The sequence below is a fragment of the Poecilia latipinna genome, unplaced genomic scaffold (genome assembly GCF_001443285.1).
Source record: "Poecilia latipinna isolate Pla-1442-1.1 unplaced genomic scaffold, P_latipinna-1.0 Scaffold849, whole genome shotgun sequence".
NCBI classification, from domain to species: Eukaryota; Metazoa; Chordata; class Actinopteri; order Cyprinodontiformes; family Poeciliidae; genus Poecilia; species Poecilia latipinna.
In genome coordinates this window covers 75354-101679 of record NW_015113465.1, presented here as the reverse complement: position 1 = coordinate 101679, position 26326 = coordinate 75354, and the positions used below count along the sequence as shown (strand labels likewise).

Sequence of the window (26326 nt, the reverse complement as noted above, 5' to 3'; positions counted from 1 at the left end):
TGTGAATGTCACTCGCATGCCCTTGAAAAATGTTATAAGATACAGAATTAGCAGAGTTAATCAAACCAAGACTAATGTTTCACATTTGAAATTAGCAGAGCTGTTAATATGGCGGGTCGCCATTAGTATCGATAGAGTGGTTAAACTACCAGCGGCAAAATGAAGCAGGTTAATTAAAGGCTCCAAATGTTCAAACCCTCTCCCGGTGCAAATTCTGCTATTAAACACACACAGACACGCAGGTACACACACACGTGTAATCACTCCAACACATTCGGTATCACTACACGTCCAGTGGCTTCCCGCAAACAGCATTAATTTCCTCAAAAATATTAATCTGACATTAATCCCAGCTAACCTCAAACATCAATTTTGATTTTATTTCCTTCTAATTCGGTTGTTTATATCTCCCAACACATGATGAAAGTCATTAAGAAGAAGAAATTCATGCTGGAGCTCCAAATGTTTTCCTTTCAGTTGCATCCAAAAGTGTTTTCTGCAGTGATGGGAAGAATCTAATTCAAACCAAACAGGTTTGGGGAATCCCTGAGGATAACTGGAGAGTTTTCAGCACAACTGCAAACCTTTAAGTAGATGCATATACATCTATGTATTTATTTATTTGCATCTACCCAACCAAATGGATCAGCAATATTGTACAATCTTAAAAGCAAATGTATATGTATGCATCTGCACATTCAGACAGATCTGCTCTTCCTCTGAACTAATAATAATCCCAATTAATTGCACAATCGCCCTGCGTAACTCACGATTAATTGCGGATTTTTTAAAAACACACTTGATGTACCTCAGCTGAATTGGGGTGGACCAGTTATTATCCAGCCCCAACATGATGAATATTAGCACGAATATTCTACAGAAAACTCTCATAAAGCGACCCCATCCTCTGAAACTTTCACCAGAAGCATTCTTATGCAGAAACTTTCACGTGAGACAATTGTGTGGAGAAAACAACAACAGATTTTAAGTTGGATTACAACAAGGAAACAAATATAGCGCAACAAATGAAATCTGACGATTGGAAGTGTAACGCAGAACTCGTTCTATGAAGAGCTGTTAAAATAAGACACGTTTTTGTGCTGATCTTACATGCATCATTTGATGCAAAACAAGAAAAAGTTCAGATGTTACAGAGAAACGTGACCCGTATCAACAGGCAGCCTGAAGCAGGAGGGGTGAAGCAAAGAGCAGCGTGAAAAATATCAAGAAATCACGACGTTTTCCTCCCTCTAAGATGTGATATTTGCTGTTTAAAGCAACATCCTAAAGCCACTGTTTCAGCAGCATGGTGATGGTTGATAAGACAAAACAAATCTTTGAAAAAGACTTTCTGAATGCGCCGACTGACTTCAGCACACAAACACTTTTCTGGAAGCAACGTGGATATAATGAGCATTGTGGCATTCTTTGGTTTCCATTTAAATCCACTAAGAAGATTCACTTTTAACCAGCATCATGTTGTTTTTTTATCCACTTAATTTGCCACCAGCTTCTGTATCAATTATGTTCTTTTTTTCTTCTGACAGTTGACGAGCATTTGAACAGCATGCCAATGTGTAAATACAGCGTAATGATTAAACCTTGGATAATGAGCCAGAGAGGATTTTAGTCTTAAATTCTCTTCTTTCAGCTTAATCCCAAAGTAAACAGCAGCGGGTGAGGCCTGTTCTGCATTTTAAAGATATTTTCTTGTTGCCATGGAAGGATTTTATTCCCCCCCTGATATATCAAAAGGAGAGAGGATGTAATTAGTATGTTTGTCTACATGTGCTAAATCTGGTCGAGCCTCAAAATTACCAGAAGTTATTAGGGAAGCGCATTTTGCTTTGTTTTTTATGCGTGGCTGCACTGAAGTGATAATAAGAGAAGAGAAGTGCATATGTTCACAGAATGCAAAAAAGTTACCGGTGTTTTACAGCGGCACAGGCGCAAAATGTGCACTGCTGTAATAGTCCTAAAACCAGGAAAATACGAAACGTTTGAGTCATTTGGAGTTAATCCTGTTCTGGTTGCAGGTCACATTCTTAGTGGACGTATTTTAAATGAACAGAATGTAATCAATAAAATCACCAGTTTATTAAAATATGACTAAACTCCCTGCAGGTGCAGGTGCATTTTCAAATGTGAAATATTCAGCATTTTCCTGCACATTCTTCTTCAATTTGATGCAATTGAAATAATGTTGTTTGCTTCATTTAACCTGAATTTCTTTCTTAATTTGTGTTTGCTTCTGTAGTTGGACTATTTGGCTTGATGTGCATCAGATTTATGTCAGGTATGTGTTGCACTTTGCACATTCAGCCAAGACTTTCAGATATCCCTTTGTACAGCCGGTCCGAACCCAGTAAGTGTGAAATCCTGGCAAAGAAACTCGGTACGGTTCGGGCTTGACATTCAGAAGAGCGAAACTCTCTCAGAAATACTTTGACAAAATAACTTACCCTTAACGGGAATCTCTCTTCTGTTAAACCTACCCTACCTAAAGTTTTTCTGTTAAGAAGCTAAAGTCTCTATAAAAGTGTTGCAAACCTGAGTGTAGAATAAAAATGGTTAGATTTAATAGAGTTAATGTCTTGTTAATAATAACAGCTTGATCAAATTCATCCGTTTAAAACCAAAGCTAAACAGAGGAGAAGCACCGAGCCTGGGGTACTTTCTGCTAAAGAGTAATCAGAGTAACTGGCAGCAACAGCTTCTTTAGAAAAGATGCAGCTAAACATCAACAGTATGGAGAGTTGATGACAGCAATAGCTCAATCATTGGCTTCATCCAAAGTGAAATAAAGCAGAGTAAACAAAGTTAGTGGAAGCCAAATGTCTTTGTTCACGAAAGTAACAGGAGAAAAAAAGCTTCAGGTGTTGGTTTTATTGTTTCAGTTGTTTTGTTTTATGTCTGTTTTATTTGGCTTGGTGTACAGCATTCTGGCCAGCAGTGTTGTTTCACATCAATCAGTCAATCAATCATTTTTTATTCAGACACAAATCTGGTTGAGAGTAAACAAAAACAGACAGAACAACAAGAAGACAATACAAACAAAATATAAACTTAAGGCGCCACAAAGTGGAGAAAAACCTCACTGTTCTTCACAAATAAGTGCTTGAATAAATCAAACTATGCTAATGATTACTATTTTGTTAATAAACATTTAAATATGGAAATCCTGAGTGTGACATCACTGAACATGGTCACTGGGGACAGCAACGACAGAAAGCCTCAAATCTCATTACTAATTGTTTAGCGATGCAGCGCAGACGTTTTTCATTCTTGTTTGTGAAAAGAATCACCAAAAAAAAAAAAAAAAATAATAATAATAATCTCCTTTTCATTTTAAATTCAATCACTGGTTGAAATCCTTACCTCTGTTCAGACTGGGAAGACCTTACAGATAGAGCTTTTACAAATCATTTACTGAATTTGAGCAAAAATATATATGCTTTAACTTGAAGGAAAATTATTATTTTACACAGTCCATGCACACGCCGTGCATGAGATGAGGGGGCGTGGCGGATGAGCGGACGGACATGTGCGCGCCTCTCTGCCATCAGAGGGCGGGTTTGTGTCGTTGTGTGCGCAGCGTGCGGCTGCTGCTGCGGCTTCTAGTGAGAGAAGTGGCAGGTACCCCCCAAAAATACCTCCCAGCAAAGATCCAGCGGCTCGGATGTGACTTTAACAGCTGACCAACCTGTAATAAACTCCGATATATGTGAATTTGGCGGCTTGTTTCGCCCCTTTACCAGCTGTTTTAAATGAACGCTGAGCTCGGAAACAATAGGACGGACTTAAAAGTACGCAGAATTGGCTCAAGTAAAGATGCCTGAGCGGGTTCCGTCGTCGCGATGGGGCTTGAATTGAGGAACACGCATCCCGAAAGAAGAAGTCGCTGAAGTTGAAGACGCGCTCCTTTTGACCGCTGGGATGTTGTGAACGACGCGTCGTTTGGGACAGAAGGAGCCAAGAAAAAAAAAAAAAAAAAAAAAAAAAAAGGAAAAAGGGGGAACCATTCAGGGTTGGAGCAGCACCCGGAGGGATTATGGCTCTCGTAACGTTTTCTCTCAGCCTCGTCACCCTGGTGCTTACAAACTTGCACCTTTCGAGAGCCAGCAGCCGTCATGCGGTGTATTGGAACAGCTCGAACCTGCAGTAAGTAGCTCTCTATGCGGCTCTTTGTTGGTGCGCACCTGTGCTGCGAACTGTGTGCAAGATTGTGGCTGATGCGTTTTGTGACAATATAATAAAGAAAAACACAAAATCTATTAGTAACGAGATGAAAAAAAAGAAACACTGTAAAAACAATTTTAATGCCACATCTCTGATAAAAAAAAACAAAAAAAACAAAAAGACAGCACCTGACGTGGATGCACAATTGTTGCTAAGTCAACCAAGTCTTAATAGATTTCCTAACAATATAGAAATCAGTATTAATGAGCAGGTGGTGCTCCAGATACCGCCTCCTTGGCTTAAATCAGGACACACCTGGAAGAAAACTAATAGTTAATCTTCTCTGTTTCAATCTTTTAATGAAAAGTCTTACTGTTACCAATTACAACACATTTGAGCTCTGGTAGACATGTAGTTTCCTAACATACAGGTTCACCACACTTCATGCAGTTCAAAATGGAAAATAAATAGATTTAATATACAGAGCGATCTAGTCAAAGTCTTTATTTCTGTTCATTTTGTGGACTAAGTAGTTAGAACCAAGACTGTACATTTCTCAGGAAAATACAAAGTAGAAAATTAATAACAGTGATATTTGTAGCTGTTCACACAATGACTGGGAAAAGACATTGTTGATTTGATTGACACCATCAACAGGAGCATCACTGAGTAGGATTTAAAACTGGACATGAGGCCACACGTTGCAGAACAAACCAAGTCCAAATAGATCTGCAAACAACAATAGGTGATGCATTTCCTTATATTTCGTCTTTGACAGACAAAGCAGACAAATATCAGGACACTCTTCTGGAACATTGTGAACAGCTTTACTAGAAACTATGGGGCCTGAAATGGTTCCTTGAGGTATTTGTAGGTTACTTTTGTAAGCAAACAAACCAATTGGTTTGGGAATGGATTTGAGAAGGAAAATGAGTTAGCTCCAAATGCCTTGATGCTTTATTAGGTCATAATGTAATGCCTGGTGTGTCTACATGGTGACACTATTGAGAAAGTTCGATGAGGTATCATGACTTTCATTGCTGGAGTGGCCGTCCCTTCGAAAGCCTTCTGACTCCTCCAACATGACATGCATGTTCCTGTAGTTGGACGTGTTGTTAACCACTGAAGGCTGCTCAGACTTGCAGGAACGAATCCCTGCCACGCTTTCAGCATGCAGACATAATTCCTGCCCATTGTTGGACTCCAGTAGAAGTCTGGTGTCTTTCCTCAGGTAAGCCCCTGCAGACGATCCGGGCTGCTTACACCTGTACGAAAGCCGTCGTCCTCTGGGTCAGGGATCGATGTGGATTTCTGTTTCTTTGTCTTCTCATTAGTCAACCGTGAATCCATCTTTTTTTTTTTTACACACACACACACACACACACACACACTCTCCTCCATCCGTGCTCCACGTCTGTCCATTTGTATTCCCCTCAGATGCTGGCCTCTCCTACATCTCCTCTCTCTATCTCCTACTTGGTTATTTTCTTCCCTCTCTTATTTTTCCGAGGTGTCTCACCAGTTTTTCTGTCCTCTTCAATTACCTTTCTTCGGTGTCTCATTATTGTCGCCCCTCAGCATCTGCTCCTGGTCCCCCGTTCATCTCCTGACAGGACGCACGGTCAATGATTGGAATTAGAAACGGTGGAAATCTTGAGACTGTGACTCAAAATTCGAGACGAGTAGAGACAGAAATGGCCATAAAACTTAATCGAAACAGTCAACGGCGGATGCTGCAGGACTTTCAGGAGCTAATTTATGCTAAAGTATGAATTTAAGATTTATGACTGCAGTAAATCCCCTCTGTATGACAGGAATGGTAATAAACCCTGACAAAGTTGCATGTAAATGCTGTAAAAGCGCGCAGCTTTTGAGTGCTGTAATCAATATCAGTGCTCCTTATCAACGTCGGCGAAGGCTTTTGGCAAATTCTCCGTCTGAAATGATTTTCCCAACATGAGGCTTGCTCATTTATCAGCTTTCAATTGATGTCTATGCGTTAGGGTGACAAATATGTGCGTATATTATTATGCTCAATATTGCATGTGTGAAAGAGGGAGACAAGGAGAATGGAGGGAGACAAAATGCAGGTGTTTCGTCTGCACGCCTGCATGTGCACAAGCTCCTCTTTTCCTCCCACTGAGATACAAATCTCTAAAATAATGCAAAACCTGACCCAGTTTGCAGGTAGCGGAGAAATCCGCCGAGGCTACGGCAAGAATACCGATGGCCGTCAGGCTTCAAAAAGGCCTTAAAGCTTTCTCCACAGCTCCATTTGAGGCCTCACTCGCTCAGGAAAGGGGGCTCCCTTCGTCATCCAGACCTCGTTACGGAGACAAGCCCAGGAGAGGGAGAGCAAGAAATGAAAGTGGTGATATGCAGCCAGAAAGCAGAAGCCTTTAAGGCCAAACTTTGGTTGAAGCTGTAATGTTTTACCCGTGAGCACATCGTTCAGCGCAGCTGCGAGAAATGGGATCGCTCTAACGGCAAGCTGTTTGCTCAGAAGCCGTGAAAATGTCATTTTCTGATATTTTAGTTATAGGATGTCTTTTTTCTTTTTTTTTGTGACTTTTGAAGGTAAACGTTTGCTGTCAACCTTGTGATAGCCTTACAGCACTCAGAAACTGCACTGTCACAGCGTTTACGTGCAACTTTGTCGAAGTTTATTACCAATCCTGTCATACAGACGGGATTTACTGAAGTCATACATTTTAAATGCATATTTTAGCATAAATTAGCTCATGGAAGTCCTGCAGCATCCACTGTTGTCTGTTTCAGTTAAGTTTTATTGCCATTTCTGTCACCGTTCGTCTGGAATTTTGAGTTTCCACCGTTTCTAATTCCAGTCTTTGACCAGGCGTCCTGTCATTCTGCAAAAACAAAATATTACCAAGAATTTTTGTCTCGTTTCTAGTGCAAATATCTTTGAACTCTTGAAACGGGACAAAACTTGCTTGCTAGTAAATTTTTATCAAGATATGCGAGCCTGGTTTAGGTAAATAACTCTGATAAATAAAAAGTACTAGTTCCACTGGTAGATTATTTCACTTAAAAATCTGCCAATGATCTAGTACTTTTTATTAATATTCGAGAAATACTGACTTAAAAAACAGATTTCCCGCTAAAAAGTGAATTATAAGTTAGTTTTGTCTTTTTTCAAATGTATTAAGATATTTGGACTAGAAACTGGGTCAAAATACTCAGTAAGATTTTGTGTTTTTGCTGACAGTATTGAAACACTGAAAGGTTTTTGAAAAGTTTCCAGTCTCACAGAATTGTGTTGGCAGCATCATGCTGTGGGGATGCTTTTCTCCAACAGGCACTGGGAATCAGGCCAGATTTGGTGGGAAAATGGGTGGCGCTAAATCCAGAACAAACCTGGAAGAAAACTTGAGGGTGTAAACAACTTGAGATTGGGGTGAAAGTTCATCTTCCAGCAGCTATTTCCTTCCAGGATCTTTGGCAAGACATGAAAAAGAAGTTGGTTATCCAATCTGACGGAGCTTTTAGCAAAAATGTCTGACTCCAGGTGTGAAAAGCTTACAGAGATAACTGCAACATAATGTGGTTCTACCAAGCATCGACACGTAGGAACTGAATCTAAATGCCCAACACACACAAAATATTATGCACTACTTTTATCTTTCAAAAAAAAAAAAAAACAAAATACAATGTTTTCTTGTTATAGCGTGACAAAATGTGCAAAAAGTTCAAGAGATACAAATGTTTTTCAAAGGCACACCACACGCCTAATATGTTCTGCTAGCGCCAAATTTGAGCAAATTTCTTGCTTGGGGGGGGAAAAAAAAAAAGCCTTCCCTTTCGCCATCGATAACCAGCACGCTGTTTGGATTTACACCGCTTTCAGGAAGCAAACAATATCTAACAACTGATTGCAGGTTTTTCTGCTGCCTTGGACATTTCCAAACAAGATCTCTCGATTATTGTAACCCAGAGAAATGCCTCGGAGCTCTTTGATCATCGCCCAAGTCTGTCACTACCACGCCGCCTCCCTTCCCCCGCTGCCCCCCCCCGAATAGAAAGTGTTGGTCTCAGCTTCTGCTCTCAGCAGTGCGCCCGGCCAACTCGTTACAGATGTCCCTGCTAATGGCTGACTAAGGCAGGAAAATACACACACACAGGCCATTAAATCATCTCGCTTCTGAGGCAATCTGCCAATTAGAGGGGGAGATGCGGAACATCTTGAGAGAGCGCGGGAGCAGCGGTGCACTGCGGTAGCCTCGCCTACTCGCGAGCAGCGTGTCCCCTGCTCCTTCCACTTCCTCCCATCAGGTGCTTGGCCTCTCTGGATACACGGGGGCACGTCTCTGTAATTGGGCACCCCGTGTCAGCATGATGGAAACAGGAGACCGGCCTTCATTTAATCTACTACTCCTTCCATAAGTCACGCAGTGTCCCTACTAATGTTCAGCCGAACACCGAAGCACAAAGGAAATGTGCCACACATCTCCTTGCTAAATTACTATTCCCTTGCCCACTCAGCAACTGGAAGGTGAGCTTTTCAGCTATTTGCGGCTGGTTCTGAGTGATTTACAGCTCTGTGTGTTTCATTCTGCACATTATGACCCTGATTTGGACCTGAAATGGTGTCTGTCAGAGCCCCAGCTCGCCTGATGAAAACAACCCAAGTCCCGACACACCATATCTAGTGCTGGAAAATAAATTATCACCTTGACAAATGGCTTCCCCCGGAGTGCTTGGAATTTAGGCTTTGTGATCAATGTTTATTGGAGGTGCCGTCTTTCTAAACAGGCTCATTAACTGGCAGGCGGGTGTATCTCGGAGGTTTGACCAAGCGGTAGCTGGAGGTGGTTTCCCTTGGGAGAATGGAAAGCTGATGGCTTATGGAGAAAATCTGAGCTGCACTGAAGGGAACTATTATCAAGATACAACAGGAAGTACGCTAAGTGATATTAAAGGGGTTGCAGGATGAAAATTTAAGAGATGGGGAAATGTTTTACAGCGCATAATGGGAAGGAGTTGGCAAGCTTTCTTTTTCTTTTCTTTAGCAGAACATTGATTGAGTTGGATACAAGTCAGAAAGGCAGAACAAAGAGCATTTGTATTTGTATTTTTTTATTTCCACATGCAGAAGTTGAGTTATTTGGCCGAATGTGCTGGAGCAGCTGTTTTCTGAGGAGATGATACCCGTAGGAGTTGATCCGTGTTAATGTGGACACCGGCTGGGTCAATCATGTGGACCGGCGCTTGGAGACAATAGCTTCAGCCATCCGCTTGCCCCTCATGCCCCACACGCCTTGGCACAGACGGTACAAGCAGATTTGCAACCTGATTACATGGACGTTTGTCCGTCTACAGCTCCGTCTCTGGGCTCTCTGCAATTTTGCATACAAATGCATCCTATTTATTGGCATTTGATGTTTTCCATTGCACAATGGCGGCGTCTCAAACAGCCAAACGGAAGTTAGATGTTTCATACAGCTAGCTTCTGTTTTTTAGTTTTAACAGATTTGTCAAATGTTTTTTTTTTAGTTCTGTCAAATCTTAATTGTGATTTTATTTCAGTTTTAATGTAAAAAACAACAATGTAACCGAGCACTTAGGCAAAAGAACATTTCTAAAAAAAAAAAAAAAAAAAAAAAGAAATTAGGAAATCTCAAATATTTAGTTTTTTCAAAATATCTTGCATAACAATGTCTAAAGCACGACTGCTACTAAAGTACCAGTTGCACTGGTAGCTTATTAACCTACTTCTATGATGTACATGAAATAATCTGCTAGTGTAGCTAGAGCTTTTTAATCAATATTAAGAAATCATTTACTTAAAAGAAGCTTTTCTAAAAAGTTACTTGCAAGTTAGTTTTGTCTTATTTCAAGAAACTAGATCAGAAATCCTCGGTAAGATTTTGTTTCTGCCGTTTTCCAGAAGTCTTGGTCTTTGTAGATGTTCAGTTTACACTTTGTGTTATTTATACAGAACACGAGTTTCTCTTCCACACTTCCCATTAAAGTTGTACTTGCCTGAATGTGCAGGAATGAAATTTACATCAACAGCAGCAGCAGTCAGCTGTAGGACCTGTGATGGCCCGAACATTTACAGACGTTTTTCTCGTCTGATTTTAGTGTGAACGTGCTTGGATGAGCAGACCTGGGTATGTTGGCAGATGTTTCAAATGAGTGTAGCATATATTTTATTATAACAGATAAAAACAATACCGATCATGATAAAGCAAATAGATGAAAATAAAACCCATTCCAACACTTCATGACCTAAAAGTCTCTTACCCAAAGTTTGCTATGGAAGAAGGAAGAAAACTGTTACACCCATTGAACTATGGAAGTGTGACATTTCCCACTAACCCCAACCTCAAAATCCAAAATGGCTGCCACATGTATGAAGTGTAGTCATGGTGACACTAATGAGCTGTTCATTTATATCTCTGAGAGTTTGTATCTCAATGCAATGTATGATCCATAAAAAGCTTTTTTATTGAGACCCATTAAATAAAGAACAAACAAAATACAATTCCTAATCTGAGTCTGTCCCATTATTCTTCAATGTATAGAAATTACAGGAATACATTACATTAGCTTGTTATGCTAATAGTAGCTTGTTTGTTTTTGAGTATAAGCGATTTCTTTGTTTTCCAACTTTATAATTGAGCAAAACTACAACAAGATCCAAACTATTCAGACAAATGGAAAGCAGAGTTTGTGTTTTAAACATTTGTATGCTAACTGCTAACGCTAATGCCAACGCGCAGATTAACTACATCCAACCACATTCAGATTAGCTTTCCAGTCTGCTGCTCTTCATATTTGCTATTAGTGACACAACTTGATGGAGAAACTCAGAGTATTTTTAATGGTTTGCATGGGCCGAAAAGCAGCCGAGCAGATCAATGCATTTCTATGGTATGGGAAGGTGAATTGACCCCGAGCAGAACAAAAACATAACCACGTTGCTTTCTGAGCAACAATCAGTCTGGGCGCGAAAGGTAATCAATTTCTAAATGCATTTTTAATTAGATTTTGCAGTGTCAGTAAATTGCCATGAAGCATTTGGAGCTCGGGTCGGGGAGCTCGGATCAAGTGTTGCCTCGGATCGACATGCTTGTGAATTGATTATGAAGGGCTTGTCAGTCACTCCTGTGGGCTTGGAGCTCCTCGGAGGCCACAAGTGTGTTTATGTCAAACTAGTTCTGGTTATGGCTGCAGCATCTGACGTTTAAAAAAAAAAACCCAAAACATCGAGGTAAGCTTAGATGACAAGGAGGCGCCTTTAAAGCAAATGTGACTTCTAAACAATAGTAAAATGGGGCATTCAATCCAGAACATCGTGGATTAAAATTCAGTTTTCATAACCAGGAGGGATTCCCCTCTTTCCTCCTGCTCTAGTCGAGCTCATCATGTATATTTTATGGTGAGCAGAAGCTCAGCTGCAGATCTTTTGCCATAGATGGCATTTTCCCACTTCACAAACTGAACTTTTTTCTTCAAGTCAAACACATTTATACAAGTCGCTGCGTCTCACTCTCTCCTCCCACCGGGGCCACACATCCAGCTGAGGTGTATCGCTGCGTTATGTTTACATAAATATATGATGTTAAATAGTTTAACCTTAGTTTATATAAAAAGTGAGTCATGAAAACGGCATTCACCGATTATGCAACCCTGCATGAAGCTAATGTTTGACTTCGTGGGCTGGTCTATCTGTCAGGACAGTGGTCGATTCTTAGATGAGATCAGTGGATGAGATCAACTTCACATGTAAAAAATCAGCCGATCGCCGATAAATCGGCTGGCCTATAAATTGGTGCACCCCTATTCACAACTCCTCATTCTGTTCGCCAATCGGATGAAATTCAACAGGAAAAAATAAATTCAATGAGAGCAATAATCCCAGAGCAGCTGGACACCGAAGGGAGATGAGAATCAAGCTGAATTGCAAAGGAAGACAATGACCAACTTGCTGCAGAGACATTTTCACCCATTTTAATGCAGATTTATTTATTTATTTTTGTTCAGGGACATTAGAGGAATTTTTACAGCTACTGTAAGGTCATCCCAAAGCATCTCAGTGGGATTTAAGATCGATCTTTTTGTTCTTTTTGGTCAGCAGTGCTTCTCACCTTGGACCTCTCACATGGCTGCTATTTTTACCCATCCTCCTTATTATCGTTGAATCACGACAACTGACCTTAACGGAAGCAAGGGAGGCTCGTAATGCTTCAGATGTTTCTCCTTCCACTCCTGGGAAGGTTCAGCGCCGCTTCATGTTTTCTCCGTTTGTGGTTTGCTGGAATCCTGAAGCTTTAGGAAAGGTTTTGCGCCACGTGGCTCAGTGGTAGAGATGCAGATGCAGAGGCTGCTGTCCTCCACGCCTTTGTCTTCGGTTTGATTCCTGGTCCATTTACTGCGTGTTAAAACCTTTAATAAAATGGATTTGCAGAACTTTCCATTCTGAAACTTGTTTTTGAAGTCCTTTAGGGCACTGTGTGTTGCCTTACATCGTTTTGCTTGAACTATTTCTTAGTTCTGCATGTTTGGCAATAATCAGGTATAGCTAAATCCCAAAGGTCACATTTAATTCTTTCAACTTTTTCACACAGGGTTAAGTTAGTTTGGAAAGTTTTTTTTTTCCCTTGGGTAATAAAATCATAATTTGAAATCTGTACTTTGTATCAGTTTATCTTTGTCTATTATTTACTTTTATTTAGGGTTGCAGAAAAAAGGCAACAAATGAAGGAATCTGTAAAATGGAGTAAATATTTTATCAAGTCATTGAATGAAACGGCCTTTTTTTGTTATAAGTGCTAGATTGCAGCTGCAAATTTTAGGTTGTGAAATTGAAATCTGCAAATAGTCAAAATGCATAAATACACAGAAAAAAAAATAGACCACTTAGAACGATCAGTTTCTCTGATTTTACTCTTTATAGGTTTATGTTTGAGTAAAACCAACTTTGTCCTTTTATTCCATGAACTACTGACAGCATGTCTCTGGAAATCCAAGCAAAAACCTTGTATTTATTTGCAGAACATGAGAAATGGTCAAAATAATGAAAGAAGATGCAGTGCTTTCAAATAATGCAAAGAAAACAAGAAATATTTAGAAACAAAAATATGCTTTAACTTGGGAAGAGTTCAGAAATTAATATTCGGTGGAAGAACCAGGAGGTTTTCAATGGGTTTAGTGGATTATACAGCTCTCTTCATGTTTCCAGAGCTGTATATATAATTTACATTTAAGCATAATGGAACCTAAATAAACCATAGAAGCTTTGGTTATTAATCTGTTAAGATTCAATCTTTTGTTTAATGTTTCTGTCTCTTACTCCTCTCTGGTTCCCGTCCATCTTTGCATTAATATAAGGACCTGACTGGTTCGGTGTCATTATAAACTGACCATAAGCTCTGATGGAAAGCTGCCCAGGTACTCATCCAACAGCTAACCCAGATGAAGGAAAAATGTAGTCTGCCCATCAAAAGACATTAGCATTTCCACTCTCAAAGGTTATGAAAACCGCGGCTAACAGGCGGTGGGAACCCACAGGAGATGGTACTGATCCCAGACAGGTAGAACCAATTTTAGACTCAATGATTTGAATGCAAATGCTTCCTACAAAAAGAGGGTCCTTCCAACTTCCAAATGGTGGCTCCATAGTACATTATTCTGGGAGCCAGCACCACAGCGGCCCGGCTTCCCACTGGGAAATTACATTGCTGCAATGATAAAAATGGCTGCCATGTTGGAAAAAGATCAAAGGTGTTGATAGGGGGACGGTCACTGGCTGGAGTTTGATTATTTGGGAAATGGGTCTTTTTTTATGGTACATTGGCTGGAAAAACGATCTGGCAGGCTCAGCGCCCGGTGAGAATAAATATATCTGTTTTTTTATTAAAGCAGAAGGCCGCCTCTGAGCTGCGGCTGCAGAGGTGGCGTTTCGCACCGACTGCTTCGCTCAGAGTTATCGGCGTCCCCTAGTTTAAAAAAACAACAACAAAAAAAAAAGCAGTGGGAGAGGATCAAAGTTAGTTCTCTGTCATATCTTATTCTCTGTTCGGACCCTTCAGGTGTTTAGGCGTGACGGGTCTTCCCTCTAATGCAGCGGCGTGAGGAGCAGTGGGAACTGTCCACACAGCTTAGTGGATTACTCGGCTCCACTTTTTCCTTCTGTGGGAGGGCAGTTTTTGATATGAGCAGTCCTAATAATTAGATATTGTGTTACAATTGAGATTTTTCCTTTTGAAGACGTAATTACGTGAAGACTCTGAGAGCCTCTGGCAGCCGTCGTTCCTGTAATAAGACTATTTGAAGAAAATGGAAATGTCTCTAATTTGACCCTTCAGCAGCAGCAGGAGCTGCCTTTAATGAGTTAATGTAGCTGATTCTTAATTTTTTCCTTTTATGGAAAAGTTTCAATCCCCTTCAACTGAAACACCAAAGTCTTTAAAGCTTGAAAGTTTTATGCATTTGAAACTTGGAGAACTTTTCCTGCTGGCAGCAACAGAAGTGTATTTTCTTGTGCAAAACATTAAAGCTCATCCGTATTATATGATGAGATGAATTGAGCATGCAATTCTCAAACTGTCTTGTGATTATTCCTCTATCATCTGATGTAGATATCAAACTGTTAGATTACTTTAAAGTTCAGGAGTTACTCCATTTAATTAACCCATCAAAGTTTTTCTAAAGAGTGATTGGTCTCTCTGAGGAGCGAAACTTATTTATAATAAATGCAAAAATTAATTTAACTCTTGTGTTTTTTTTTAATTATTGCTCAATTAAAGTGCCACAAGATCACAACAAATCTAAGAGGAAACAAACAAAATGTGACTAAAACAAACAAGAAAAAAAAAACTTTACCAATTCCCTTTCAGATTCAGGTTAAAAAGCTCCAAAAGCTTAATATTACTTCCAGTCAGAGGAAACATAAAAATGTTAATTTAAAGATAATTTGGGCCTCAACTCTAAAGAAAAAAAAGACAAAACGCAACATTCCAATCTTGACAAATTAAAAAAAAAATGTTTTCCATTCTTGCATACTCAGCATATATAAGAAAACAATCTTAAAGAAAAGTCTAATTAAACATGTTCACTGGGGATGTTAAATGCTAATGTCTGTAAAAGTTTTGAGTTTGAAATCACTTTTCAGAAAACTGGTGGCAGATTTCATATAAACGAACAAGCAGAGTGAAAAAAAAAATAAAAAAAAATTTCAGGAATTGTCACCCTGAGGTGAGGGGGAAAATAGTTTTGTTTCGTCTAGAATAAAGTCTGAAGTGACCTGGACAGAGAGAGTGTCTCTAGGTTAAAGGTCGGATCCAGCCGTGTGAGTTAAATGCTGGCCCAAGTTGGGGTTGTGACACAATATTAAAAATGAAATTAGAATTAATATTTGACGCATTGTATCAGACATCTGACTGCTTTTTCTAATTTCCTTTTCCATTAAACCGGAGAGACGAGGAGGGCTTAAAATCGTGTGGATGGAAGATTGTGTGAGAAAGTAATCTCATCGTGTCTCATGTCAGACAGTCCTGTCAACTTATTAAAGTCGGTTTCCAGCTCCAGTCTGTCATTGACTCGGCTCGGTTCGATTTCCGCATGAGTCGACTTCCCTTTTTTTTTTTTTTATATCCAATTACCGAGGCAGATTTCTGCCAGAATTAAAATTCTTTTTTAGTTTCAGATGTTGGGTTAAACTATCAGTTTTAAAGAAAACCAGAGCTTTTTTTTTTATTTCATGTCAAACTGTTGGACAAACCACCCAACTTGGCAAAGTGGACACAGTGAAATGTCCCAGTCCAATATCTTTACTGGGATGTTTCCCAGTAAGACCAGTGGCGCTCATTTGCCTCCAAATCTCAATAACTATTTTTGTCTCCCAAAAGTTTGGAGTAGAATGAGACTAAAATCCATAAACTTTGACTGTAACAAATAAGTAATTAAGTTAATCTAAAGATTAGTCCTCATCTTTGCATATTTAATTACTTTTCCCTAAAAATCTTTTACACAAATACGAGTTCCTCTCTGAGTTTCCTCAGACAGTTCATTCATCAGCCCAACTAACTGGCAACGTCCCACAACAGTGTGTGATCACAGATCATAAGCTAATCAAACAAAAATGTGTCGATGAATTCACCTTCTGGTGGATTTTAATGTGGAACGTAACTCCAATCTATTCATGGAAACATTTTAAAGAAAATGCAGCTGGAAAACAGAAACGCCTTGATGCTGGGTAGCGTTTCAATCCAGGAGTTGCATTTATTTTCCTTGCAGCTGATTGTCTGTAGAGTGGAAATAAGCACTTTTTATAGCTTATTATCTTTATCGTTTTTTTGTTTTGTTTTTACTTTTCATTGTCTAAGTAAATATTCAGCTCTGGAAAAAATGAAGAGCTGAACCCCATTGAAAACCTCCTGGTTGTTCCACCAAATGCTGATCAAATATTGGTTTCTGAACTGAGTTAAAACATTAGTATCGTTGTTTCTAAATGAATACCAATTTGTTTTCTTTGCATTATTTGAGGTCTGAAAGATCTTTTAGTTATTTTAACCATTTCTCATTTTCTGCAAATAAATACATTTTTGCTTAGAATATCAGAGACATGTTGTCAGTAGTTTGTAGAATAAAAGAACAATGTTCATTTTACTCAAACATACACAAATTAAAAGTAAAATCAGAGAAACCGATCATTTTAAGTGGTCTCTTAATTTTTGCGGTTTAAAGAATAACAAAAATATATAGTCAAACCAGTCATGCAGACAGAATTAATTTCTGCCACAAACATTCCAGTTCAATCTTTGTTATAATTCACTGCAGTAAAAGTCAGTTTATGCTGGAAACGCTTACAAAGTTTTTATGTTTTAGTTATTTTTGCAAAGGGAAACTGTGCACCGGTCGCTCATACTAAACAAGCATATGGTGACTGTGCAAAGGAACGACTCCCCTTGAACTTGGGAACTGGATCATCTCTACACAGAGAGCAGCAGCAGCAGCAGCAGCCCACTCCCTCCTCAAGCACAAAACTGGAAATCTGTAACGGCGCAAATACTATTTCATAGCTTTGTGTTTATCGGCATCCTAACAGAATCAGCTGGGTGAGGGAAAGTTGCAGCAATGTTTTTGCAAAGTCATGCTTGCATGCAACCCCCCCCACCCCCCTCCCCACATCTCTACACTTACATAATCCACTGTATAATCTGCAGTCAGCAGATCAGAAGTAACACTGTGATATCACACTCCTTCCTTTTCATCCTCTGCCCCACATCTTCCACCTCATCATTTAAGCAAGTCTCGTGTTGGTCCGCATCAAAAATCTGTCCGGGAATTCGCTCACCGCCTTGATGTGTAAATTCAGTTATGGTTAATACATGAGCTACGGCGCATGCATAATCATGTCTCTATGCTCACACATGGATTCCCCCCCCCACATTCTCTTCCCAGTGTTATCAGTCATTGATTTATACGGGCAATACGTGACGGCATCCTCCGTCAGCGGAGGTGTAGGAGGAGAATCCTTTCCTCTTCCTTCCCCTGTGGGTGGTGGTTCAGTAGGAATGGCTCTACAGTGCAGTCTTTTTTATTTTATATGTGGGGCTTGTAGAGGGATGATTTTGAACGGTATTAACACAGAGATAGAAAGCAGCACATTTCCACAGCCTGCATCAATGTGCTTCTTTTTTTTTTAATGTGCCGAGTTATTTCAGACACGTCCTTATGTTTGCAGGCGAGGTAAAACCCACTTTCTGACTCTAAGCGGTGCAATAGCGAGATTTGTGTGTGCGGCACATGTCAGAAAATTGATTATCTGCATCATTTAAAAGGACGCCTTCTATGCAGCACCAGCCTGCATCTAGACTAGTGCGTAAAAAGTGGGAAAAGCAAATAGAAGAGCCCGGCTCCTCGCCATGCTGTGTGTGGGTGTATAGAATATCAATGTCCTGCTGTGCTTTCACTCCTGTGTTTGCCCGGCTGCTGTTAGTTGGCATTTCAGGTATTTTCACATCTTATTGTCAGACTCGTTCAGAGCGCTTGTGCGTGCACGCTTGTTTGATTGATTGTCCGTGAAAGCGGAGTAACGATTCTGTCTGCGCATCTTGGAACTTTCTGTCTCTTTCGGTCAGAGCTTGCACGGCTTCTGCAGCAGCAGCAGCAGCAGCAGCTCTCCGTGACTTCCTGCCGCGTTGTTGGAAGTGTTTTTCGCTCAGCCTTCTGTTCCCGCTCCGTTCTCACCTTGCGTGGAGTCAATGGGAAGTCCCAGAAGACTGCTGCGCTCAACCGCATTGCTGCGCGTTGGCGGAGGATGGGCCCTGCCGCCCATTTACCTCCATTTGCTTCATCATTCATTAGCGCAGCTACTGAAAGAGGGGATCACACATGTCGCCTCGTTGCTTGGAAATCCCTTCGCCTATTGGACACAGTTGCATTCGTTATAATTACTGGCACTCTGGGTGAGCCCGTCATCTGTCCCCCTTTTTGTTTTCATTAAGCTTTTTTTTAAGCAATCAGAGTAGAACACATTGTTTCTGAAATATTCCTTCCATAAGCTTTCTTTCTGTTTTGTTTTTACAAACTAGATTTGTTTGATTTGTGGGACTGAGAGACTTTATTGATATTGGTCCGATTCCCCCAATTATGCTGTGATCAGTGACAAACTCCATGATTCAAAATGCACAGAGCCTTTGGCTGGATATTGGAATTGGCCAGTTTTCTATTGATCGGCTGTAATTATTGATCAGCAGGTCTAGTTTTGATAGATTCATCAAAGCATCTAAACTAAGATTTCCCTCTATTTACAGTCTACATACACATGAACCCACAAGATGCATTTTTATGCTTTTTCTTTTTTAGTTTAATAAAAAGTTGAAGGTTGGAACAAATGTAGTGATGCACAAATTGGAGATAAAATTGAAATTCTTTGATTTGATGTTGGATTCAAAACTTTTATTCTCTCTAATGAAAAGCCTGGTTCACATTTATTTATTTATTTTTTATTTTGTCAGGGTTATGATAATCAGGATAAATGGGTCAGAGCTTAGAGAAATACATAAACTTGCATTATAGCCTCACTATTCCTGGTTATGATTCAGGGAAGCAATAAACAAAGCTGAAAGAAACTTATCCGCAGATTCTTGGTCCGACCCACGAAATTGCGCTTTGAAAACAAACTTAAATTTGAAACTAAACTAAAGCGAAACCGTTCTCCTGTTCTTATCCATGGCTGTCTTCTCAGTGATGAAAAGAGGTATGTATTTAGAGAATTGGTTTGAAAACTGGGAGTTAAAAAGCTGACTACACAACAGTTTAAAAAATGTACCTCACTGGAAGCGTAATCTGAAGTTAAAGAACTGGAGTTACATGCGAGAGAAAGAGGAGTTTAAGTTGACGGGTTGTTTCAAATTTGGACACATAATGGACTTGAAAAGGTCTTGTGTCATAAATCTCATTCACTTGAACTGTGAATAAAGTGGAGGGAATTCTGGTTACATTGGTATTTTTCTCTGGCATCTTGTTGAAAGGCTTTAATCCACGGAAACGGGATGAAGGCAGTTTTGAAACGATAACTGCTTAAACACTGGCACACCTTGATGCAGCCCCAGACCAATTGCACACGCAGATTGCTTTCTGTTGCAGTTTAAAACACATGAAAAGAATCTGTGATCTTTCCTTGCAGCCTGTTTGTATGTCTTTCATTATAAGGTAAGGATATAGGTTGGGTGCGATGAATAGATTTGCTTCTGCTGCACTTAAAGGGATTCTGTGCCACTTCCCAGGAGGAAGAGGTAATAAAAGGGAAAAACTGCGACAAAAAAAAAATAACCGAAAGGAGAGAGGAATAAAGAGGGGTTGGAGGGAAATACTCGGAAAAAGAAGAGATGTGGGAGGGTGATACAGTATAAAGCAGCGCTGATATGTGAAGGCAGCGAAAGAGTGTGTGTGGAAGTGAGTATTTGCAAAAGGGGGACGAAGGGGATATTCGTATGAAGAGGAGAGGAAGAGTGTGTATGGAGAATATTAATGGTGTGGCAGGAAGAAGAATATCTATCTAATCTAATCTAATCTATCTAAATGCAATCCTGCACCACATTTTTTTTGCCACTGTGGCAGGACCCTGAAATCCCTCTGAGTGCTTGTCATCTTTGTTGGGATCTACAGCAAAAAGGAGCCGAGAGGGAATTACGGATGTCATTGGTGTGTGTGTGTGTGTGTAGGTGTGGGTGTGTGTGTGTGTTTGAAATGGATGGAGCAGAGAGGGAAGGAGAAGAGCCGCTAATAAGCTGCACGTAACATAACTAATGTAAGACACAAATGACCCAAAGAACGGGAACCAAAAAAAGAACGAGGAGGCGGGGTGAACTCGGAGAACAGCCAGAGAAGCACATTGTTAAGAGTTAAATGATGTAGCCAGGGGAATAACACACACAGCCCGGGGTTGTTGTGTATTATTGGAATAGCAGGGGTGACACGCACACGGCAGCTGCAGAAGATGGATTCCCCCTGTGGAAAGAGGGCCGATGCTGGGAGTTTTATTCCCTTGAAGCTCCAAACGCTGGTAGAAACACCTCGGTTCTGATTGGAGGGACGGCGGATAGCTGCATTTTTTTTTTCTTTATTTGGATTTATAAAATAGGAACATTTATTTGAAAGTTTGAGTCAAAGTTATTTTCTTTTTCTGGAAATTATCATCAGAACAATTGCAACGACTTCCAAATTGGCATTTGCAAATTACAAAGCACTTCATAATTGCTTCAGTTGTACTAATTGGTCTGAACTTTCAGTCATATTAAAGGTTCCACCAGTCTTGATTTTAACGTCAATTGATTGTAATAGGGAGGTAAATTGGTGCCAAGATTATTACAGTTCCCCAGCCGATGCGTAACATTTATGTGGTGTGTAACTTTTGGTATTTTTACCTCAGATTGCCTCGGTGATAATGAAACCGTGGAGGTTTTACCAATATAATCTGCGGCACTGCATCACTCCATTTACTCTATTCTCTTGAGCTGAAAGTTGGAACAACTTGTGATTTGGCATTTATAAATTACAAGACATTATGTTGCTAGAAAGCTTTCATTTTTCTAATTGGAAGGATGTTTCAATCAAAACTTGTCAACCTTAGTTCATTATTGTAACTGTACACCATGCCATTGCACTGTTATGCTATAATTTGGTGTGATGTCACTCCACTGTGCTTTTTGTTGTTACGGTGGAGATGTTTTGTTAGTGTTATTCTTCATTGCTATCGTTAAAGATACAGTACACAAATTCATCTGTCTTTTCCTTCGTGGGTTGCTATAATTTGTCTGTAGCTACGTTGGACCCCCACCTATCCGCTGTTCAGTATTTTTTGGATTTGTCTCCAAGTTATTGGTTGATATTTTGCCTATTTGCTAACTTTTTTAATAGAGCACATCCCAAATAATAAAAAAAAAAATCACAGCTTAGGAAGCAAAAATACTTATGCGCAGCAGGAGCAATTCCACTTGACGCACTATTGGCTCGTTTTTGCAGAGCCGGCAACCCTGGAGCGTAGCTTACTTTCTTTTCTGCTGAATGGTTGTACGTCCAAAAGTCCAAATAAAGAACACCGCGGATGTTAAGTTCTGCTCTTATGCAAAAACAGTTTTCACTGAGTGCATTAATGCTCATCAGGATATATTTGGTGTCTGAACCTTTTAAATTGGCAGTTGTGTTTCCAGTGGGACCCTGAAGCTGTCAAGAAAGTAAATCTTAGCGATTCGTGGTTCCAAACCTCATAAATACAGGTGTTCCTATGTATTTATAAGACTTGAAATGTGTAAAAATGTCACTGTCATTGAAGACCTGAAATTTAAATCATATTACATGTTCTATCAGTCTTGATTCTAACCTTCAGTGTTGCCAAGCTAATCCTATATGTTCAAACTCTTAAAGGGGCGGTATTATGTATTTTCCAAGCAGATGGTCAGATTTTTTTAGCACAGTCATGTAACTGTTACCTTCAGTTGTTATCTATCCGTCTATCTAAGGTGTTCGATATAGGTCTAGCCCTCTGCGAGGTCATTTAACTTCACTTTCTGACCACTTTTAATGAAAATGTGACCAGAGGAGACAGGAAGTAAACGAGCTCTGGATTCCTGTCTAATGAGCCACTGTTCGGCTGTAATACTGGATGCTGTTAGCGCCACAGATACAGTGAATCACAATGATGGCCTATGATTGCCGATTTCTGGTGTTTTTTTTTTTTTTAATTGGTAGGAAAACCTGAGCCAATGAGACAATATCTGGTCAGGCAGCATTTCACTGCAAACAAGTGCAGACATACATTGTTACAGTAATCAGCTATTGGCTTCCCAAACTGGTGTCAACACCAGTGAGGTGTAAAGAAAACGGCCTTCGAGGCGGCGGCCGTGTTCTGAGGTTTGCATTATTTCCTGTTCTGACCTCCCTAGATTTCAGTTTCTGAATCTGATCTGTTTGGTTTGTCCCTCCTGTGTGTTGTTTTGTCTTCATTTTCTCTACTCTCATGCTGCTTCCTTACACTGTTTCTGGGTTTGTTAGACTAGAGAAACTATTAGTTACAGGTTTTCCTACCATCCCTGGTTGCTACCACAGAGTTGCTACCAGGGAGCAACATGCAGGACTTGCTTTGGACAACCGTTAGACCTTGTCCAGTCTAACAAACTGGACAAATTTTGTATGGTTTTAAACTTAATGATCAGAATTTTAGCTCTTAATAGTGTATAGATTTTTCATTCTAGAGCTTAAATTACATTTATTTGTGTCTTGCATTTGCATTTTTCATTCTTCAATCAGTTACTTAGTAGGATAAGCTAATTAACTTTTGCTCCCAAAACTGGCTTTTTAAATGTCTAGGTAATTGAAATTATATTGTCTTTTTGTGTGGCGTTTGCTTGTTCTCCACATGCATGCATGGGTTTTTTCCTGGTACTCTGGCAGGCCAAAAGTGACAAATTGCACTTTGGTATGAATGTGTTTGTGCGCTTTCCTGTCTGTCCTGAATGTCTTTTTTTGTTGCCCTGGTGCAAATTAAATCTCAAGAGTAAATACATTTTATAGGCCACATTGCTATATATTTAATCATCAATATGGAGTAATATTTTAGCAGTGGCATATGGAGGAATTTTTCTGCCATAATCCAAGAGCAGAGAGTCCGGGCAGAGACTAAGTGTGAGTTCGAGGAGAAGTTTTGAAATGTTACAAGTTTTGAGAAGAAAGACATGAAGTCCTGCTTTCAAAATGAAAATGCATTTTCAGACTGAAAATGTGTGCTCTTGGATTATGGCAGGAAAATTCCTCCATAGAGGAAAACCTGTAACTAATAGTTTCTTTTCTATTTCAAATCGTCTACAGTTTTATTTAAAGTTTTTTTTGAAAATTGTAAGTCTCATACCAACTCGTGCCTTCTGCTTGTGCAACACACAACATTTATTAGTAATGATTTTTCTTGTGTTTGATTAATGATCAAAGCTTCTCTGCATGTTGCATTGTAGTAATGAGGACAAGGACTTATTATTTTTTCTTTGGTCTCTGTGTTTTAGTAAGATTTTAATTTATTTTCCCATTGAATAAAACATTTTTTCAGTCCAGCTGCCTCTTAAAAAAGCATTTAAGTTCATGTTCTGCCATTACATCGGCATATTTCAGTGTTTATCTTATATTACGCTCTCCCATTTTCCCCCATGAGTTGCTTGGTTTTTGATGTGGAGGCAGATGGCTCAAAGCTCGTCTGCCTTTGATGTGGGAGACCACAGTTTGACTCCTGAAACAAATCTGTAATTAGCAGAGCAGAAGAGTCCAGCTAAAGGGTCGTGAGCCATTTGCTAAAGAAGAAATCTCTTCTTTTTTAAAAAAATATTTTGTCAACATTTACTCCCGCTGTAACTGTGCGCAGGGTATCGTCTGGTAATTTCTCAAGTGACTCGGTTTAACAGAGTACAGAAGTGGTTTTTCTGGGGTTTTTTCTGCCTGTGTTCTGCTGTGATTACTGGTTCCTGTTCTAACAGATACATGGTTTAAATGAAACCGAGTCTCACCTGGCAGCCGGTGCCTTAGGTGTGAAACTGTAGGGAGGAATTGCATCGCAACGCTTTGCAGTCGTTCTGAGAAACGCTTTCCCAGCTCAGCAGTCGACTTCAGCAGTTTAACTCAGAAGTAGCATCTGTCTCTGGGTGATCATTATCCCAAACAGGCAAAGTCGACAAATAATAGATTATTTATTTCGGCTGAATAAACAACAAAATCTGTGTTATTTTGGAAAAGTAAAAGAAAAACATCTGGATCATCCTCTGATTACTTCTCAGATATGATTGAATTCGTCATTTAATTCTCATTAGTTGATAAAAAGAAAAAAAAGAACAAAACTTGTTTGGGATTTTGTGTTTTATTTATTGAATAAAACTGTACATTATTAAGTAAATAATGTTGCATAAGTGTGCAATTCCTCCTCCTCCATATTTGAAATCAGTCTTGATTAACTCCAGTTAAATAATGCAATGAACTTGTGAAACATTTCTTTTTCTTACTGCTCCTGTACTTCTCATTTTACGTCCTCGTCTTTGGTTCATTTTTCCTTTATTAGATTTGATTTAGTGAGTCCAAAGTTTTATTTATTTATTTATTTATTTACTTTCTTTCTTTTTTTTCAAATCTCCATCTGGAAACTCTCAAAAATACTTTCATTTAGCAAAGTTCCTACAGAGTCTGGAAAAGTCTGGAATTGTATGGAAACATTTAAGTTAATGATGGAATTAAGTTTGAGTTGCCATAGTCAATTTTATTTTCTAAAAAATAAAGTCTAAATTGATAAAAAAAAAACAAAATGGCTTTTTACTTTGGTTTATTTAGAGGAGGTTTCTCTTTAGTTTTGAGATTTATTATTTTACCTTTACATTGCAAAAAAGACAGATGATTCTCAAAGCTTTTTCTCTTCTCTGTTTAGACAGATTTTGCTGAATTAAGGAGATAAATAGTTTTAAAAACAGTCAAGTTCCATGTAATCTAATTGTTTAATATAATCTGAAGATCCTGTTTCCATTCATTTTGATTCTGACGCCTGTGCGAGTCAGTCATTTTTTTATTTAACCTTCATTTTACCAGGATAAAAAAATAAGACATTAAAAACCTATTCTTTTTTTAAGGGAATCCTAGCAAAAAATACAAAGTAAAAAATAAAAATACACAATCACAATACTTCTAGTATGACTGTTTAGGAACCCTGGCAGATAATATTCATAGTACTCTATAAGTAGATCATTCAAAATGAAATAAAATCTCTTGTTGCAGGTACAAAAGTCCCAGAGGCAGACGTAGACGCTATTGATCCATTGGTGGGAAAATTAACTTGTTATGGCAGCAGACACAAAATAATGGCGCACAGTCGAATAGCATTTAGAGTACAAAGTAAAAAAAAAAAATACAAATACATAAAGTGAATTTAAGTGACAGGAAAATGATAAACTGCAGGGTTCTACACTCTTAAATAATGGTAATAAATGACACTCAGGGATGTTTTAATGAACTCCCAGAGTCTTAAAAGCATCCGCAAAGTCAATGTTTGAGCCCTGAATGTTGAGCGGTGTGTGTTTCTCCAAACGTTTAGAGTTTAAGCAAAGATCGTTGCCCTCACAACAGTCCACAAAATCCCTGATGACATACTTAGACTGCAGGTCGTTCTCCTCAGACTCACGGCTAGCAGTGGCTGAGTTGTCCAAGAACTTCAGGAGATGACAGCTGCTGGTGTTGTACATGCAGTTATATGTGTGTGAAGGGTGAAGAGGAAAGGTTAGAGCATCGTTCCCTGAGGAGCTCCTGTGCTGTAGACGACCACCTCAGACATGCAGCATCACGTACTGAGGCTTGTTGGCGAGGTAGTCGATTATCCGTCCAGCCCGGTGCGTGTCCACTCCTTCTCCTCTACGCTTCTCCTGTAGCAGGGATGAATGAATGGTGTTGTAATTGCTTGAAAAGTAAAAAAACAAAAAAACAAAAGACTCTCACGGCAGGGAGAAATTAGTCCAGTTTCTTCTCTGAAAAACGCAGATATGAAACTTTGTCCTAATGTGATTCAGGGAGAAATACAAAAAAAAAAAAAAAAAAAAAACTGCCCCTACTGCTATCCTGCCCCCATGTTTCCCAAAAAAAGGGTTTATCATTCTCC

At 39.4% G+C, this 26326-nt stretch overlaps 1 protein-coding gene across 1 annotated transcript in view; it reads left to right on the top strand.

Annotated features, from left to right (window-relative positions):
• The first annotated feature begins 3545 nt into the window (after nucleotides 1-3545).
• Nucleotides 3546-26326, top strand: part of LOC106956848 (ephrin-A3-like) — a 95291-nt gene continuing 72510 nt past the window's right edge. Inside the window, exon 1 of the mRNA XM_015047914.1 lies at nucleotides 3546-4161. Coding sequence (XP_014903400.1) covers nucleotides 4052-4161 — 110 coding nt within the window. The 5' untranslated portion in view covers nucleotides 3546-4051. The remainder of the gene's footprint in view (nucleotides 4162-26326) is intronic.